The sequence below is a fragment of the Talpa europaea genome, assembly GCF_964194135.1.
Source record: "Talpa europaea genome assembly, chromosome: 10".
NCBI classification, from domain to species: Eukaryota; Metazoa; Chordata; class Mammalia; order Eulipotyphla; family Talpidae; genus Talpa; species Talpa europaea.
The window spans coordinates 117,831,008-117,847,924 of record NC_140077.1 but is presented as its reverse complement, the minus strand read 5'-3'; the positions used below and the strand labels follow the sequence as shown (position 1 = coordinate 117,847,924).

At 70.1% G+C, this 16,917-nt stretch overlaps 1 protein-coding gene across 1 annotated transcript in view; it reads left to right on the top strand.

The window, feature by feature from the left end:
* Nucleotides 1–3,232: 3,232 nt before the first annotated feature.
* The window catches only part of FAT4 (FAT atypical cadherin 4), a gene marked incomplete at both ends in the record, with an annotated part of 61,172 nt that continues 47,487 nt past the window's right edge, over nt 3,233–16,917 (top strand). The window contains 1 exon segment of the mRNA XM_084244490.1: nt 3,233–8,371. Coding sequence (XP_084100616.1) covers nt 3,233–8,371 — 5,139 coding nt within the window.

The following is a 16,917-nucleotide window of genomic DNA, read 5'->3' as shown; positions in this document are numbered from 1 at the left end:
GTCCGTGTGCAAACATTCTGACTGCACAGGGGACAGCTTGTAGGAGTTAAAAATCAGCATTAGCAGCGGAAATCAGAAACAGATCATTACATATTTCTGATAGTGCAACAGCCAGACACACTTATGAAACATCAAAACTGCGTTTAGCATGTTCAAAGAAATGAAAACCATTTGAAAATATCCAAAGGGGATAGTTAACCGTGAGGTAACATGGCTGCACGTCTACGTATAGAAAGTCAGTAACTGAACTGCAGAGGAAATGGACGAATTTATAAGCAGATTAGACACGGCTGACGGTGGAATCAGTGAACTGAAAGACAGGTCAGAATTTAGCAATTGTAGCAGGTCAGGGAAGCGACGGTTACAGGAACTTCACTTTCATGTTAACTCCTACGTTCAAATCAGTTGTCTCTTCGAGACCGCCTGCCTGCAAATGGAAAACGATGTTCCTCCACACTGTGTGAAACTGGCAGATACCTCCCCTCGTGGACACGCCTTGTTCCATCAAGTGTTCACTAAACGACGACGCGTCTGTTCATGAGTTTACACCTGAAGTTAAGCTTTTGGCATAAAAGAAAAAATGAGCCAAGCTTGTTTTGTTTCGCATCTGTATCTCAATATGTCTTTTTTTTCATTTCGCTTTCTGAGGGGCGCGCTGCTGATTTTTTTGAAACCGGGCATAGTAAAACTGCCACAATTTTTGAAACCAGAGGGAGCGAAATAAAGGCCTTCTCTCCTGTTTGTAACGGAAATAAATCTCGGTGTCAGCCCTTTGCTCGAGTCCCTTCGTGCACATCAGTTGCGCCTTCAGGTGTAGTTTTAACTATAAACGAACGTGGGGTTTGAAGCTGCCGCGCTGGAAAGCCGCCATGGAATCAGGTAACGGCGCCGTCGTCGGAGAGTCCTGGTCACTCCTTCGGGGCTGGTAAAGGAGCTAAACGCCGTGAGGCGCTGGCTGCTCGCGCCCTTCACTTAACCTTCAATGTCTTGTTTTGTAAAATTAAAAGCCCACGCACAGGACGGCGCTCCCGGCTCCACCAAGCGAAACCGCGCAGGGACCGCAGAGGCGCCCCGAGGGCGCGCGGCCTCGCAGGTGCCGGGGCCGGCGGGCGCCCCGCGTCTTGGTCCTGCTCCTCCCCGAGGGCCGAGGGCCGGGCGGCCGCGGGGGCGCAGGCAGGGGCCGCGGACAAACCCCGGGACGCACAAGGACAGACACGCGCCCGTCCCGGCCGGTCACCGCCGGGCAGAGCCGCGAACGTCGGGGCGCCCCGGGGGCTCGGGCCGCGGGGCTCCGGGACCCTCCTCGGAGCGGGGTCCGGGCTGGGCGGCGCCCGAGGCGAGCGGGCCGTCCCGGGCTGCCCGGCGCGAGTGGTCAGGGCCCGGCCCGGCCCGGCGGCTGCGCTTCCCGCGGCGGCCGGCGGGGGGCGGCGTCGCCCCGCGGCTGGGCGGCTCGGCCGTCGGGGCGCGGCTCCGGCTCGGCTCCCGCGCGCGGCCGGGGGGGGGGGGGGCGGCGGCGGGGCTGCCTCGGCCCCGGCGGCCCCGGCCCAGGCGGCGCGGGGCGGGGGGGCCGCCGCAGAAGTGGGGCGCCCGGCGGGCACCTCCGCCCGGCCGAGCCCCGACCCGCGGCGCCCGGGGCCTTGCGGGGGGCGGGGGGCGGGGGGCGCGGGCAGGACGGGGTGACGCCGGCGGCGCGTTCCCGGACAGGCGCGCCCCCCCGCGGGGCCCCCTCCCGCGCCCCGAAGTTCTCTCTCGCGCCGCCCCCCCCGCCCCCCGCTGCGGGCGCGCCGCCGGCCGGGGAGTGACCGGCGGGGGAGCGGGGGGCCCGGCGGGCGGGGGGCCCGGCGGGCGGGGGGCGCGGGCGGGGCGGGGCGCGGCGGCCAATGGGCGCGCGGGGAGGGGCGGGGGCGACGGCCGGGCCGGGCCCCACAGTGCGGCGGGAGCGGCCGGCGAAGTTTGGGTCCCGCTCGCCGTCCTCCGCCGCGGCCGCCGGGGTGCGGACGCCGCCGTGTGCGCGCGTGTGGGTGCGTGTGCGCGCGTGTGGGTGCGTGTGCGCGCGTGTGGGTGCGTGTGCGCGCGCGTGCAGGGAGGGGCGGGACAGGGCGGCGCAGCGGAGGGTGCGGGGCTCCTGCGCCCCAGCTCCGCGGCGGTGCCTCCTCCAGCCGGCTCCGAGCAGCGGAGCGCAGCGGCCGCGCCCCCGCGCCCCCCGCGCCCCGCGCATCCCCCGCGCGCCCCGCGTCCCCCCGCGCCCCCCGCGCCCCGCGCACTCCCCGCGCGCCCCGCGCCCCCCCGCGCCCCCCGCGCCCCTCGCGCCCCCCTCGCGCCCCCCGCGTCCCCCGCGACCCCGCGCGCCCCCCGCGTCCCCCGCGCCCCCCGCGCGCCCCGCGCGCCCGCGGACCGCGAAGTGAAAGCGACGCGGGGCCGCCCCCGAGACCCGCCGGCCGCCGCGGCGCCCGGGCATGGTGAGGGGAGGGGGCGCGGGGACCGCTCGCCGCTCCCGCCGGACGCCCGCGGGGCCGAGAAGAAAGGGGGCGCCGCGCTCGCCGCGGAGGTGCAGATAATGGGGCGGCCGCGCCGGCCGCGCTGAAGGGCCCGACCGACCGCGGGCTCCGCCGACCGCCGGCCCCGGCCGCCGCCGCCCGCGCAGGAGGGGCCCGCGGAGCGCGGGCGAGGAGGGAGCCCCGGCGCCCCAGCCGCTCCCCCGCCGGCCTCGGCGCCCCCCGGCCCCGCCCGAGCCCCGCGGCGCGCCGGCAGCTCGGCGGGGGGCGCTCCTGGGCCGGGGCGCCCGCTCCGGGGCGCTGCGCGGGCCGCTCCCCCCCCCCCCCCCCGCCCGCCGCGCCCCGGCTCGGCGCAGCTCCTCGCCGCGCGCCTCGGCTCCGGAGACCAGCGCCGCCGGATTCCCGAGCGCAGACCGGACCGCGACCCCGCTCCGGCCCGGCCCGGCCCGGCCCGGCCGCGCCTTCCCGCGGACCCGGGCGCCAGCGCCGCGCAGAGGCGGGCGGAGAAACTTTTCTGGGAACTCGCCAGCCTCGCTCGCAGCGCCCGGGGATGCCCGCCGCCGCCCGCCCGCGCCCCCGCGCCTCCGGAGGGCCCCCGGGAGCCTCTGCGCCCGCCCCTCGCTGCCGCCGGCCGGCCGGGCTTTAAGCCCCCGCGCCCCGGCCCGGCCCGGCCCGCGCCCCGGCCCGGCCCCACCCCGCGCCCCTGCGCTCCGCCCGCGCCTCCCGGAGCCGGCACCATGGCCCCGCCGGCGCCCGCCGCGCCGCTGCTCCCGCTGCTGCGCGCGCTCTGGCTGCTGACCCTGCTCCCCGGGCCCGGCCGGGTCAGCGGGGCGGAGCCGCGCCAGGTGTTCCAGGTGCTGGAGGAGCAGCCCCCCGGCACGCTGGTGGGGACCATCCAGACGCGCCCCGGCTTCACCTACCGGCTCAGCGAGAGCCACGCCCTGTTCGCCATCAACGGCAGCACCGGCGCCCTGTTCACCACGGCCACCATCGACCGCGAGAGCCTGCCCAGCGACGTGGTCAACCTGGTGGTGCTCTCCAGCGCGCCCACCTACCCCACGGAGGTGCGCGTGCTGGTGCGGGACCTCAACGACAACGCCCCAGTGTTCCCGGACCCCTCCGTCGTGGTCACTTTCAAGGAGGACAGCGGCAGCGGGCGCCAGGTCATCTTGGACACGGCCACCGACTCGGACATCGGCTCCAACGGCGTGGACCACCGCTCCTACCGCATCGTGCAGGGCAACGAGGCCGGCCGCTTCCGCCTGGACGTCACCCTGAACCCCAGCGGCGAGGGCGCCTTCCTGCACCTCGTGTCCAGGGGCGGGCTGGACCGGGAGGCCACGCCGCACTACCAGCTGCTGGTGGAAGTGGAGGACAAGGGCGAGCCCACGCGGCGGGGCTACCTGCAGGTCAATGTGACCGTGCAGGACACCAATGACAACCCCCCGGTGTTCGGCCGCGCCCAGTACCAGGCGGGGGTGCCCGAGGACGCGGTGGTGGGCTCCAGCGTCCTCCAGGTGGCCGCAGCGGACGCGGATGAGGGCTCCAACGCAGACATCCGCTACCGACTGCAGGACGAGGGGACGCCCTTCCAAGTGGACCCCGAAACCGGACTGATCACGGTGCGCGAGCCCCTGGACTTCGAGGCGCGGCGGCAGTACTCGCTGACCGTGCAGGCGCTGGACCGCGGGGTGCCCCCGCTCATGGGGCGAGCCGAGGCGCTGATCCAGCTGCTGGACGTGAACGACAACGACCCGGTGGTCAAGTTCCGTTACTTCCCCGCCAGCTCGCGCTACGCCTCGGTGGACGAGAACGCACAGGTGGGCACGGTGGTGGCGCTGCTGACCGTGTCCGACGCCGACTCACCGGCCGCCAACGGGAACATCTCCGTGCAGATCCTGGGGGGCAACGAGCAGCGCCACTTCGAGGTGCAGAGCAGCAAGGTGCCCAACCTGAGCCTCATCAAGGTGGCCAGCGCCCTGGACCGCGAGCGCATCCCCTCCTACAACCTCACCGTCTCCGTCTCCGACAACCACGGGGCCGGGCCTGCCGCCGCCCACCGGCCGCGCTCGTCCGTGGCCAGCCTGGTGATCTTCGTCAACGATATCAACGACCACCCGCCCGTCTTCGCGCGGCCTGTGTACCGGGTGAACCTGAGCGAGGCGGCGCCCCCGGGCAGCTACGTGAGCGGTGTGTCGGCCACCGACGGCGATTCGGGCCTCAACGCCAACCTGCGCTACAGCATCGTCTCGGGCAACGCGCTGGGCTGGTTCCAGGTCAGCGAGCACAGCGGGCTGGTGACCACTGCGGCGGCGGGGGGCCTGGACCGCGAGCTGGCTGCCCAGGTGGTTCTGAACATCAGTGCTCGGGACCAGGGGGCGCACCCCAAGGTGTCCTATGCCCAGCTGGTGGTCACTCTCCTGGACGTGAACGACGAGGGGCCCGTGTTCAGCCAGCCTGGGGGGTATGCGGTGTCTGTGGCGGAGGACGCCCCCCCAGGGACCAAGCTCCTGGTGCTGCGGGCGACCGATGGGGACCTGGGGGACAACGGGACTGTCCGCTTCGCCCTGCAGGGGGACACAGACCAGCAGACCTTCCGCCTGGACCCGGTGTCTGGCCGGCTGAGCACCGCCTGCCCCCTGGACCGGGAGGCGCAGGCCTTCTACTCCCTGTGGGTGCTGGCCACCGACCTGGGGACCCCGCCCCGGACGTCCTCAGCCCAGGTCAACGTGAGCCTGCTGGACGTGAACGACAACAGCCCTGTCTTCTACCCGGTCCAGTACTTCGCCCATGTCCAGGAGAATGAGCCCCAGGGCAGCTATGTGGCCACGGTGTCGGCCACGGACCCGGACCTGGGGGCCAACGGGACCGTCCGGTACAGCCTGGTGGCGGGGGATGGCGCACGCTTCCAGGTGCACGCGCAGAGCGGGGTCATTTCCACCAGGACCGTCCTGGACAGGGAAGAACGGACGGCCTACCAGTTGCAAATCGTGGCCACGGATGGCGGCCACTTGCAGTCCCCCACCCAGGCTGTAGTGACCATCACGGTGCTGGACACGCAGGACAACCCGCCTGTGTTCAGCCAGCCGGCCTACAGTTTCGTGGTCTTCGAGAATGTGGCCCTGGGCTATCACGTGGGCAGCGTGTCCGCCAGCACCATGGACCTCAACACCAACATCAGTTACCTCATCACCACCGGGGACCAGAAGGGCGCGTTCGCCATCCACCCGGGCACCGGGCGGCTCACGACGGCCAGCGAGATCGACAGGGAAGAGCAGTCCTTTTACCAGCTGAAGGTGGTGGCCAGCGGGGGGCCGGTGGCCGGGGAAGCGCTGGTCAACATCACGGTCAAGGATCTGAACGACAACGCGCCCCGCTTCCCGCAGGCCGCGGCCAGCGTGCACGTGGTGGAGAACTGGCAGGCGGGCCGCAGCGTGTTCCGGGCCAGCGCCCTGGACCCTGACGAGGGCGAGAGCGGCCTGGTGCGCTACAGCCTGCGGCGGAACCCCGGGGGCCTGTTTGCCATGGACGAGGAGACCGGCGAGGTCCGTCTGCGGGGGCCCCTGGACGTGGGCGCCGGCTCCTACCAGCTGGAGATCCTGGCGCAGGACCGGGGCGTCCCCCAGCGCTCCTCGGGGCTCCTCCTAACCGTGTACGTCCACGACGTGAATGACCACCCGCCCGTGTTCGACCAGCTCTCCTACGAGGTCACCCTCTCTGAGGCGGAGCCCGTGAACTCGCGGTTCTTCACGGTCCGGGCCTTGGACCAGGACTCGGGCGCCAATGGGGAGATCGCGTACAGCATCGCCGAGGGCAACGCGGGGGACGCCTTTGGCATCTTCCCCGACGGCCAGCTGTATGTCAAGAACGAGCTGGACCGTGAGCTGCAGGACAGGTACCTCCTGCGGGTGGTGGCCGCGGACCGGGCGGTGGAGCCGCTGAGCGCCGCCGTCAACGTCTCGGTGCTCCTGGAGGACGTCAACGACAACCGGCCGCTGTTCAGCAGCACCAGCTACACCTTCCACCTGGAGGAGGAGCAGCCGGCCGGCGCGCCGGTGGGCAGGGTCGACGCCGAGGACAAGGACGTGGGGCCCAACGGGGAGGTCAGGTACTCCTTCGAGACAGCGCCGCCGGAGTTCCAGCTGCACCCGGCGACCGGGGTGCTGACCAGCTCGCAGCGGCTGGACCGGGAGGCGCTGGTCCGGCGGCGTGGCACGGCTGTGCTCACCTTCACGGTCCTGGCCGCCGATCAGGGGCGGCCCCAGCCCCTCCGCGACCAGGCCACTGTCCACGTCCACGTGAAGGACGTCAACGACAACGTCCCCAGGTTCCTGAAGGACTCCTACCAGGCGGCCGTATCGGAGTCCGCCGCCAGGCTGACCCAGGTGCTGCGGGTGTCGGCCTCTGACGTGGACGAGGGCAGCAACGGGCTGATCCGCTACTCGGTGGTGAAGGGCAACGAGGAGGGGCAGTTTGCCGTGGACAGCTCCTCCGGCCAGGTGACCCTCGTGGGCAGCCTGGACTACGAGGCCACCCCCTCCTACTCGCTGGTGGTGCAGGCGGTGGACGCGGGCGCGGAGCCCCTCAACTCCACCTGCGCCCTGCACATCGCCGTGCTGGATGAGAACGACAACGGCCCGTCCTTCCCTGCGGCCACGCTCCTCGTGGACGTGCTGGAGAACATGAGGGTGGGCGAGCTGGTGTCCTCTGTGACCGCGACCGACTCGGACTCGGGGGACAACGCCGAGCTGCACTACAGCATCTCGGGCGCCAGCAACCACGGCACCTTCAGCATCAGCCCCAACACCGGCAGCATTTTCCTGGCCAAGAAGCTGGACTTTGAAACCCAGTCCCTGTACAAGCTGAACGTCACGGCCCGGGACCGCGGCCGGCCTGCCCGCTCGGCCACCGTCTCGCTGCTGGTGCAGGTGCGGGACTTCAACGACAACGCCCCCAGCTTCCCACCGGGGGACGTGTTCAAGTCCATCGCGGAGAACGTCCCCATCGGCACATCGGTCGTCTCGGTGGCCGCCCGGGACCCGGACGCCGACATCAACGGGCAGCTGGCCTACAGCATCGTCCAGCAGCTGCCCCGCGGCAGCCACTTCGCCATCGACGAGGCCCAGGGCACCATCTACACCAGCGCCGAGATCGACCGGGAATTTGCTGGGCTCTTTGAGCTGACCGTCAAGGCCAGCGACCAGGCGGTGCCCCTGGAGGCCAGGCGCTGCGCCCTGAAGAATGTCACCATCCTGGTGACCGACCTCAACGACAACGCCCCGGTGTTCACGTCGCAGAGTGCCCTGGCCGCGGACCCCTCCGCCGGGGTGGGCTCGCTCCTGACCACCGTCACGGCCGCCGACCCGGACGAGGGTGCCAACGGGGAGGTGGAGTTCGAGATCGTCAGCGGGGACACGGACACCTTCCTGGTGGACCGCTACAGCGGGGACCTGCGCGTGGCAGCCCAGCTGCTGCCCTCCCGGCTGGTCTACAGCCTCGTGCTGGCGGCCACCGACCTGGGCCCCGAGCGCAGGAGGGCCACCACGGAGCTGACCGTGATCCTGCGGGGCCTGGACGGGCCCGTCTTCACCCAGCCCAAGTACATGACCATCCTGAAGGAGGGCGAGCCGGTGGGGACCACGGTCATCGCCCTGGCGGCGGCCAGCACCCGGGGCGCCGAGGTCCCCGTGGAGTACTACATCGTGTCTGTGCGGTGCGAGGAGCGGGCGGCCGGCCGGCTCTTCACCATCGGCCGGCAGACGGGGGTGCTGCAGACGGCCGCCGTGCTGGACCGGGAGCAGGCCGCCTGCCTGTACCGCGTGGAGGTGTACGCCATCGAGACGGCCGCGGCCGCGCCCCGCACGCAGCGGGCCGAGGTAAGGTCCGGCGCTGCCCTGGCCGCGTGCTCGCGGGACGCGGCCACTTCTTGCTCGCCGCGGTTGCCCGCCGCCCCCCACCTCTGGCTCTGCTTCTCGGCGGGGGCCCTGCGCCGCAGCTGGGGATGAGGGGGCTGCAGCCCGGCTCGCCGGCCCGTCCCTGCCCCCGACTCAGCAGTGCAGGGGCCGGGTGGAGGGTGGACACTGCAGCAGGCCCCTCAGCCCCAGGGGGACTGAGGAGGGCTCGCGGGGCGGGTGGAGAGGAGGGGCCTCAGCCTCTGCCCCACGAGCTCCCCTAGAGACAGGGCGTGGCTGCACCCCGCAGCCCTGGGCCGCTGCTGGGGAAGGGGGCGGGGGTCGTCCCAAAGCCTCGGGCACCTCAGGCTCAGGCTCAGCCGGGAAGGCTATAGCTGGTCTCGGGGCTTCTGCCTGGCGGCTCCCGGGTCCTTCTCTCCCCCACCCCAAGGACGTTCTGGTCTCTCTCAGCCCAAACCGCAAGCTGTCGAGTGTGGTTGTGACCCCCAGGGCCCAGCACGCAGGCCCCGCTCCTCGCTGTCCCTCCTGCCGGGGCGGGGCCGCGTCTGCATCGAGGGGTGACTTATTGTGGTCACTTATTGTTGTCGTTCCTGTAAATCTCCTGTCTGGGTGGGGCCCCAGGGGCCCTGGAGCGGGGCTCGAGGGGACTCTGTGAGCTGTGGCACGGGGGATGTGCTCCGTGGCTCCGGGTCATCACGCGTGTATTTGCATGTCTAGCCGCCCTCCTGCTGCCTGTCTCCACGGGGCTGTCCATCCGTCCGTCCATCTGTGTGTCTGTCTGTGTCCCTGAAGGCTTTCTGGGTCGAAGGTGCCTTTTCCTGCTCAGTTTCCGGGAAGCCGCAGGGGCCTGTGTCAGGCTGTTCAGCGCGGCTGCGCCGCCGCAAGAGACACGACTTCGGTTTGGGTTTCTCTCCCCTCCACGCGCCTCTTGGCTCTGCCTTCCCTGGCTTTGTCTCAGGGAAAAAGAGATTTCATGAGTTTGAAAACAAATATTTATTGGCGCAGGCAATTCAGTCCTAGACTTTAGGTCAATTTGCTGAACTGCAAAGCCAGGTGTGTGGCGTCCTGGCTGGGGGCTGCTCCGCGCCACGTCCTCATGCACAGCGTGGGGACGGGGCAGACGCTGGCGCGGGGAGGTTGGGCTGTCGGCTGCTCCTGCCGCAGGAGCGCGGAGACCCGCCCGTCGTAAATGCCTTAAACGCTTACTACAAACTGTTCCCGGGGCGCCGGGCAATGCGCTCGTGGGCCTGGAGGTCGGGCGGCACCGCAGGGCAGCTGTCATTCTGTCACTGCACCCCGAGAAAAGCTGGGGAGAAGCCAGCAGGCGACGGTGATGAGAAAAGCAGTGGGTCGGGCCCCTCTGGGAAAGGAAGTGCCGGAATCGCAAAGCTGGCAGAGTCCCAGCCCCGCCCCCGGATCCGCGGCTCTGCCCCATGGCCAGGTGCTGGGCCGCCCCGCTGGTGGCTGCCGTGCACAGCCGAGCTCCTCCGTCCACGCAGTTTACAAAAGGGAAGGCGCGCTCCCCGGGGTGGGCAGGCGTGATTTCTGGGTGCTTGAGTGCAGCCTGCCCGGCACAGCGTCCCAGGCACTCCGTGCCTGCCAGGGCCCAGTCCCTCAGGGTCCCCCGGAGGCGGTCGCAATGCGGGGCAGGCCGGGCAGGCAGGGCAGAGGCACGGAACTGTGTCGGCTCTGGGGCCGGGCCAGCCTCGCTGCCCCAGCCCCCAGAGGCCCGGCCCCACCCCACCCCACGCCCCAGAGGCACGCCCTCCTGCCGTCAGAGGACAGACTTGGGGCGGCAGCCTCAAGGTTCTGCCCTGTTATTTCAGGTCCTCACACCTGCAGAGGAGCCGTGTCTGCCAGAGCAGCCGGAGGAAAGTTTCTAGGCTCCACAACAAAAGCAGGTCCTGGCAGCTGGGTCGGCCTCCCCTCAGGCCTGCCCTGGGGCGCATGGGGCTGGGCTGGGGCTGTGGGAGCTGGGGCAGGAGGTGCGGGGTCAGCGGGTGGACTGGTCACTCTCTGTGGAGCGGCCAGGGCGTGCAGCTCCTCTCCTGTGGGAACGCGCTGAGCACTGTCAGGAGGGCAGGTAGCTCCCGGGGTCTTGTGTGGAGGCCGCTCTGCCTGGGCGTGCGAGTGCGAAGACGGAGCCCCCGTAAAACCCGATGTACCTAAATCACAGGCATTGTTGTAATATTTTATCAAAACACCTTTGTCTTGCCAAACTTAAAAAACAAAGAGAGAGACATTCCTTTTCATAAATTCCTTTACTGTCTCCCCTGAGAGGACGTGGCTGGAGGGTCCCGTCCTCGGCTCAGACCGCTGTGACCTGCTGGTTGGCTCAGGTCTGGCTCGAGGCGCGATGGGCGGGGCAGCCGCCGTCCTAGGCCCTGGCATTTCTGATGCGGCACAGGGGAGGGCCGGCACCTGCCCTCAGCCCCGGGAAGGCACCGGTGCCACTGACCAGGGCCCTGTCCAGAGCTGCTAGCCCAGTGACCCCACCTGGTCGTGGTCAGGCCGCGCTGGCCAGCCCGGTGACCCTGCACCTGGTGTGGTCAGGCCTTGCTGGCCAGCCCGGCTCTGGTCTTTGCAGGGTGCATCGTGCATTTCTCTCCGAGGACCAGGGTCCCTTTGTTCACGCGCAGACAGAGCCGCGCACACTCGGTCCAGAAACCGCTTCTCTGCCAGCGACTCTCCGAGGAGGCGCGGAGGACACTCCCGCCAGCTGGGGCTCCGCAGCGGCCTCTGTGCCCGGCGCCTGGCAGAGGCGGCCCCGGTGCCCGTCTCCTGCCTCCACCCGGGGAGTGAGAAGCGAGACGCGCCTGTTCGCTGCAGGAGACGTCTCTGGCTCTTAAGTGAAACGGGCGCTTTCCCGAGGGAGACTCTGGGCAGAGCCCCCCAGCTGGGGCCGTGTCCCCGGTGAAGAGGCCCCACCGGCACCAGCCCCCGTCCGCTGGCCCGGCTGGGCAGAGTCTGACGTGGTTTGTCTTCTAAGGAATCGACTGTTTCTCGTGCCTTTATTAGAACGGCAGCGATTTTAATCCTTATTGTGCTGCTAGATTTTGAGCAGCTGCTCCCGGGAGAGTGCTGGCCCCGCGCCCTGTCGTCCGCGCCGCAGTGCTGGTCACTCGCCCTGTCGTCCGCGCCGCGCTCGCTCAGCACTGGGGGGGCGGCTGCCTTGGGGTCGCGGGCACTGGAGGCGCCTCGGGACTAGGGCTAGCAGAGTCGAGGCCCAGCTCCGTCCAGTGGCTGTGAGCGTGGAGAGCGCTCCACGTGGACGCGCGTGTGTGGACACCGGCCGGGGGGGTGGGCGTTGTCTGAAGAGCCGCTCGCCGAGCCGGGCATGGACGTGGCTCCCTCGTGCCTTCGGCTTTAAGTGCGGGCGGCCTCAGGGCACGGCCAAGAGATGAGTGTGGGGCGGCGCAGAGAGAAGGGACCCCTCAGACGGGAACAGCAGGAGGAACGTCCCAGGATGCTTAGGGACTGAGGCCCCATTGAGAGAACCCACCTGGCGCCCCCCCACCTGGCGTCCCCCCAGCTGGTGCCCCCCCTACCTGGCGCCCCCCCACCTGGCGCCCCCCCACCTGGCGGCCCCCCACCTGGCATCCCCCCACCTGGCGCCCCCCCACCTGGCGTCCCCCCAGCTGGTGCCCCCCCTACCTGGCGCCCCCCCACCTGGCGCCCCCCCCACCTGGCGGCCCCCCACCTGGCATCCCCCCACCTGGTGCCGCCCTACCTGGCGCCTCCCCCACCTGGCGCCCACTCCTGTGGCTGACAGGGCTGGAGACACTTCCAGCTCTGCAGGGAAGTTACTTGTTAACCCAGAAGTTGGCTGGGAGGCTGGGAGGCTGGGAGGCTGGGAGGCTGGGAGGCTGGGAGGCCGGCGAGGCTGGGAGGCCGGGGAGGCTGGGAGGCTGGGAGGCCGGGCGAGGCCGGGCGAGGCTGGGCGAGGCTGGGCGAGGCGTTTACTCAACAAGCAAATTAAGTTCTGAGCCTCCTCCCGGGAAGCCTTATCTCCATGGGGGGATCCTCAGTTTTCAGGGAGCAGGGAAGGTGCTGATGGCTGCGAAATCCTGTGCTTATCTGTGAACCTATTTTGATTTTTTTGGGGTCAATTACGAAGCGCAGTTCTCTTCATTGAAGCAAAACCAGCTTTACCAAATAACGTGGAACTGCCTTTCAGATCTCTTTATTTTTATAAAGCTTCATTTCTGGGCCTTTCGTAAGAGAATTTCCATTCATCATGGAAACAAGTGACGTTATGACATTCACTGATAATTTCAAATCAAGCAGACGCCCCGGGGAGGGAGGAGGGGGTCTCCCCGCGCCTGGCCTGCGGCCCCCGCCTGCCTGGAGGCCAGTGTTGATCGTCATTCGTCCTGGACCGGGCTGGAGGCAGGTCCCGTGCACCCGGGAAGGGACAGAGTCGGTCCAGGACTCGAGGAAGCACAGCAGGTGCCGGGAGGACCCTGGAGCGGAGAAAGTCAGGGCACAAGGGCGCGGGCCAGGGCGCCCCCGGGTTTATGTTTCGCCTGCACGGGCAGGAGAAGCGCACCAGGGCGTGAGGCCTGCTGCCTGGCGGACGCCGTGCATGGGCAGCCAGGGTGGGACCCGCCCCCCGCAGTGTGTGCAGGGGCTCCGGGTGCTGGGGCTCAGGTGCATGGTGTGGGGGCTGCGGGTGTGGGCGCCCCTCGGGCTCCCAGCTGCGTCTCGTCCTCTCTGCGGCGAGTCCGAGCGCGGCTTCACGGGACGTGCCATGCGCCCTCCCAGCCAGCCCAGCCCGCCCTGCTCAGAGCGAGTCCCCTCCGCCCGGTGCGGCTGTTGCCTGTGGCGGGCGCGACCCAGGCGCCTCCTCAGCGAGGTCGTGCTCGGCGCCCCAGCCCGCCCCGCGGCGCTGACCGGGTGACGCTTTGGCTCACTTTCGGGGACACCCGGCTTGAACTCTTAAGCAAACCAGGCTCGTGTCCAGCGTCGTCGAGATGCAGGCACGGCGGCGTGGCCGCTGCGTCCGACTGTGCCCTGCCTCGATGGGGGGCTCAGCTGCTCAGCGCCCCCGAGCTGGCTGTGGCGCCGCTGACTGAGGCGTTTTCCCGCCAGGCCCCGCGGCCCCTCGTGTTGCGCAAAGAGCGGTGGTGCGTTGCGCCGTCCGCGAAGCTGACACGCCCGCTCACGTGCCGGGCTGGGTGTGAGGGGCCGGCTGACCGCAGAGCCGCCGCTTGATGGTTTATGGCTTTGCATAAGAAAGCAGGGAAAGTCGTTCCCCCGCCCAGGCCGGGCCGGGATCCGTGGACAGAAAGCGATGACTCCGCAGTATTTCACGCCGGAGCCTGGAGACAGAAGCCCTTGGCCCGGGCTCGCCGGAAAGTGCAGGAAGCGGGAGCAGAGGTTTCCTTCCCGAGACAGGGTGTCCGGGGTGGGGGACGTGGGCTCGGCTGCCGGGGAGCGGGTCCAGCAGGTGGCCAGCGCTGGGGGCCTCTGGGCGTGCTGTCCTCGGCACCTTGCTGCCCTGTCCCAGGGCTCGTCCCTGGGGGAGGCGTCTTGCTGCTTGGCCACTGAGAGAAAACCCCGTCAGCGGCTCCATCTTTGTCAAAAGCCACGTGTCATGCTGGGGCGGGCTGGGGGCGGGCTGGGGGCGGGTGGGCGGCGGGACAGCGCCTCCGGCCACCCTCCCCGCCGGCGCCTCTTTTCTGCTGCAGATGCCATGAGGGGAAACGGCTGAGGCGCAGGCGTGGGACCCGGGACTAACAGCCGGCCCTCGGGAGGGGGTGCCTCGCGGCCCCCCTAACTGAAGCGCTTCCCTGGCGGGCGCGGCCTGTGTCCCGACCCAGGGGCGGCGGCGCCCGTGACAGCACCCGTCGCTCCGGCCTGGTGGCAAACGCTGCTGGCCACGGCCTCTCCTCTTCCAGCGCGGGCTGCCAGCCGGCACCTCCGCCGCGACGTCTCCCTGACCCGCGGCTCTGCCGGCCCGGAGCAGCAGCCGCGCGGGTGAGCCGGCGGCGTGTCTGTCGCCGTAACCAATGCCCGCGCTGCCCTCCCGCTGCCGTCCGGCGCGTGTGACTGCCGAGAGGAGCCGGACGCCGTTCACCTGCCCTCGCGGGCTCCTCAGGACTCACCTCGCCGGGCTGCTCTAGCGCCGTCCTCCACCCGCCCCCCGCGGCCACGGCGCGCTTCCCACGTCTAGGGAGAAGCGGGAGCAGCAGCGTCCGGGCAGTTCCAGCAGCACTGCAGGTGGCCGCGCTGCAAAGGGCGGCGTCCGGGAGTCAAGGCTGAGGGCCACATGCGGGCGGGCAGAGGCGGGGGGGCCGGAGCCGCCGTCAGGCTGCCAGCTTGGAGGGGGCGCCTGTGTGTCTCGTGAGGTCCTCGCAGCAGCCTGCGCGGTGGACGCGGGGCCTTCATGTGGCCCACGTGGTCAGTGACCGTGCGGCCGTCGCGGCTTCCTGGAGGCGGATGCCCGGGGCTCCGTGGCTGTGGGCGTGGGGGGGCGCGGGGTCCCCGGGCCCTGCTTGTTTCAGACGGCTTCTGAGAAGCGGAGCCACGGCACGTCCGGGAGTGTCCACCGGCCAGAAGGGGCTGCCGGCCGGCCGCCCTGGAGGCACCAGCAGGGTCTCTCTGCTCGAGCTGTGGCCGGAGACCGCGTGGCCGAGACTCCCGCCGGCGCCCTCGCGGGGCTGCGGCCAGGCCAGCCGGACGCGCGAGCACGAGGCCCTCCAGGCACTGGCCGGACACTCGGCGCCGGACACTCGGCGCCACCTGGCTCCCGGCGCTCCAGGGAGGGGCTGCGCGAGGCCGCGGCCCGCGGGGGTGGCTCCACCATGAGACGCCGCGGGGGCCCGCGCCGAGGTCCGGGAGCAAAGGCCGGACACCCCCAAGTGGTTTCAACAACTCATCACATGACCAAAATATGAGTTTCCCCAAAGTGAGCAGCAAAGGGGGGGCCGCCCCTCGCCCCGCCCCACCCACGCCCACGACCTGCGGTGGGGGTCCCGTGGGGGGTCGGTGGGGGGTTGTGGGGGGGGGAGCCGTGGGGGGGTGCGCGGGTGGGGGGGATTGGACGGGGTGGCCGCGGGGGGAGGGGGGTGCGTGGGGCGCACGCAGGAGGATTGGGGGGCGGCCGCGGAGGGGGAGAGGCCGTGGGGGTGTCGCAGGGGGGGCCGCGGGGAGGTGCGTGGGGTGTGGGGGGGTTGGGGGGAGGCCGCGGGAAGGTTGTGGGGGGCCCACGGGGGGTTGGGGGGGCCGCGGGCCGGCCCAGGCTGCGCCCGCCCTGGACGGGGTGACGCGCTGCCCGGAGTCCGGGGGCAGCGAGGGGCCGGGGCCTCGGCTGACCGGGGCCGAGCAGCCGCACAGACCGACCATCGGGCCAACCCCACCTTCCACTGTCCCGGGCCAGGCGGGCACCCTCGCGGGTCACGTGGGGTGACCCCGCTGTTCCGGGACAGTGAGGACCCAGACCCTGGCAGGGCCCTGCGCCCGCGGGGAGAGCTGGGGGGTGCAGGGAGACCTGGGGAGCCCGGGGGCTACCGTGAGAGGTGGTGCCCCCGCTGGCCTCCAGCAGGGCCTCTGGGGTGAGCTCACTGTCGGGGTTCTGTGCTCTGACACCGCCCTCCCCCTTCCCGCGGCAAATGAGCTCCCCAAATTCCTGGAAATTGCGGAAGTGCGCGCTTGGATGGACATGGTGGTCGTGGTGGTCCTTGTGCCGGTCCTTGAGCCGGAGGGACAGTGAGGACAGATGGGCGCCCGGCCCTGCTCCCGCCGAGCTCACCCGCGGGACACATGACCTGGCCGACCTGCCTGGATGGCCCAGGCGCCTGCCCCCCCAGACCAGCAACTGTCCCTCCAGCCAGGGCAGCCGGCAGGCCCCCATCTCTGCAGACACCCCGCAGCTCTGCCCCGCTGCCGGGTGTCCTCTGGCCAGCGCGTCCAGGCCAGGAGAATGTGGGCACTGGGCGATGTTGGCCACGGGCCAGGGCTCCTGGTCCTCTGCTGCCTCCGGGGCGGGCGGGCGGGTGGGAGTGGCCCTTGTGGTGACCTCTGGCAAGGCCCGCGGTGGCCACCGGGCGCAGGCGACCGTATCCTATGTAACCTGGCAGCCCCAGCCCCTCGAGGTGCTCACAGTCAGCGCCGCGCGCCCCCCTCATGGGAGGATGGTTTTGGGGCCTGTCAGCCGTCCCGCAGCTGCCTCTGCCTGTCTGCAGGGTGTCGTGCTCTCATGGGCCGCAGCCGCATCTCCAGAGGTGCCCAGGCCACGAGCGGCCACCAGGTGTCGGCGGAGAAGGGGGGGGTCTGAGCGCCCCGGCTTCCTGCTGGGGGGTCTGGGGGTGGCGTGGACAGGGGGCGGCCCCTCACCAGTTCCTGGGGGGTGAATCGCAGTCCCTGGGCTCTGGGGGGGCAGCTACCATGAGCACTTCAGCACAGCTGACCTCAGAGATTTTCTTCCACACCACGGAAAGGAAAATGAGGCCCGAGATACTGGATTTTTCTTCACTTTCCTCTTGGCAGGGAAAAGCTCGACCTTTAAG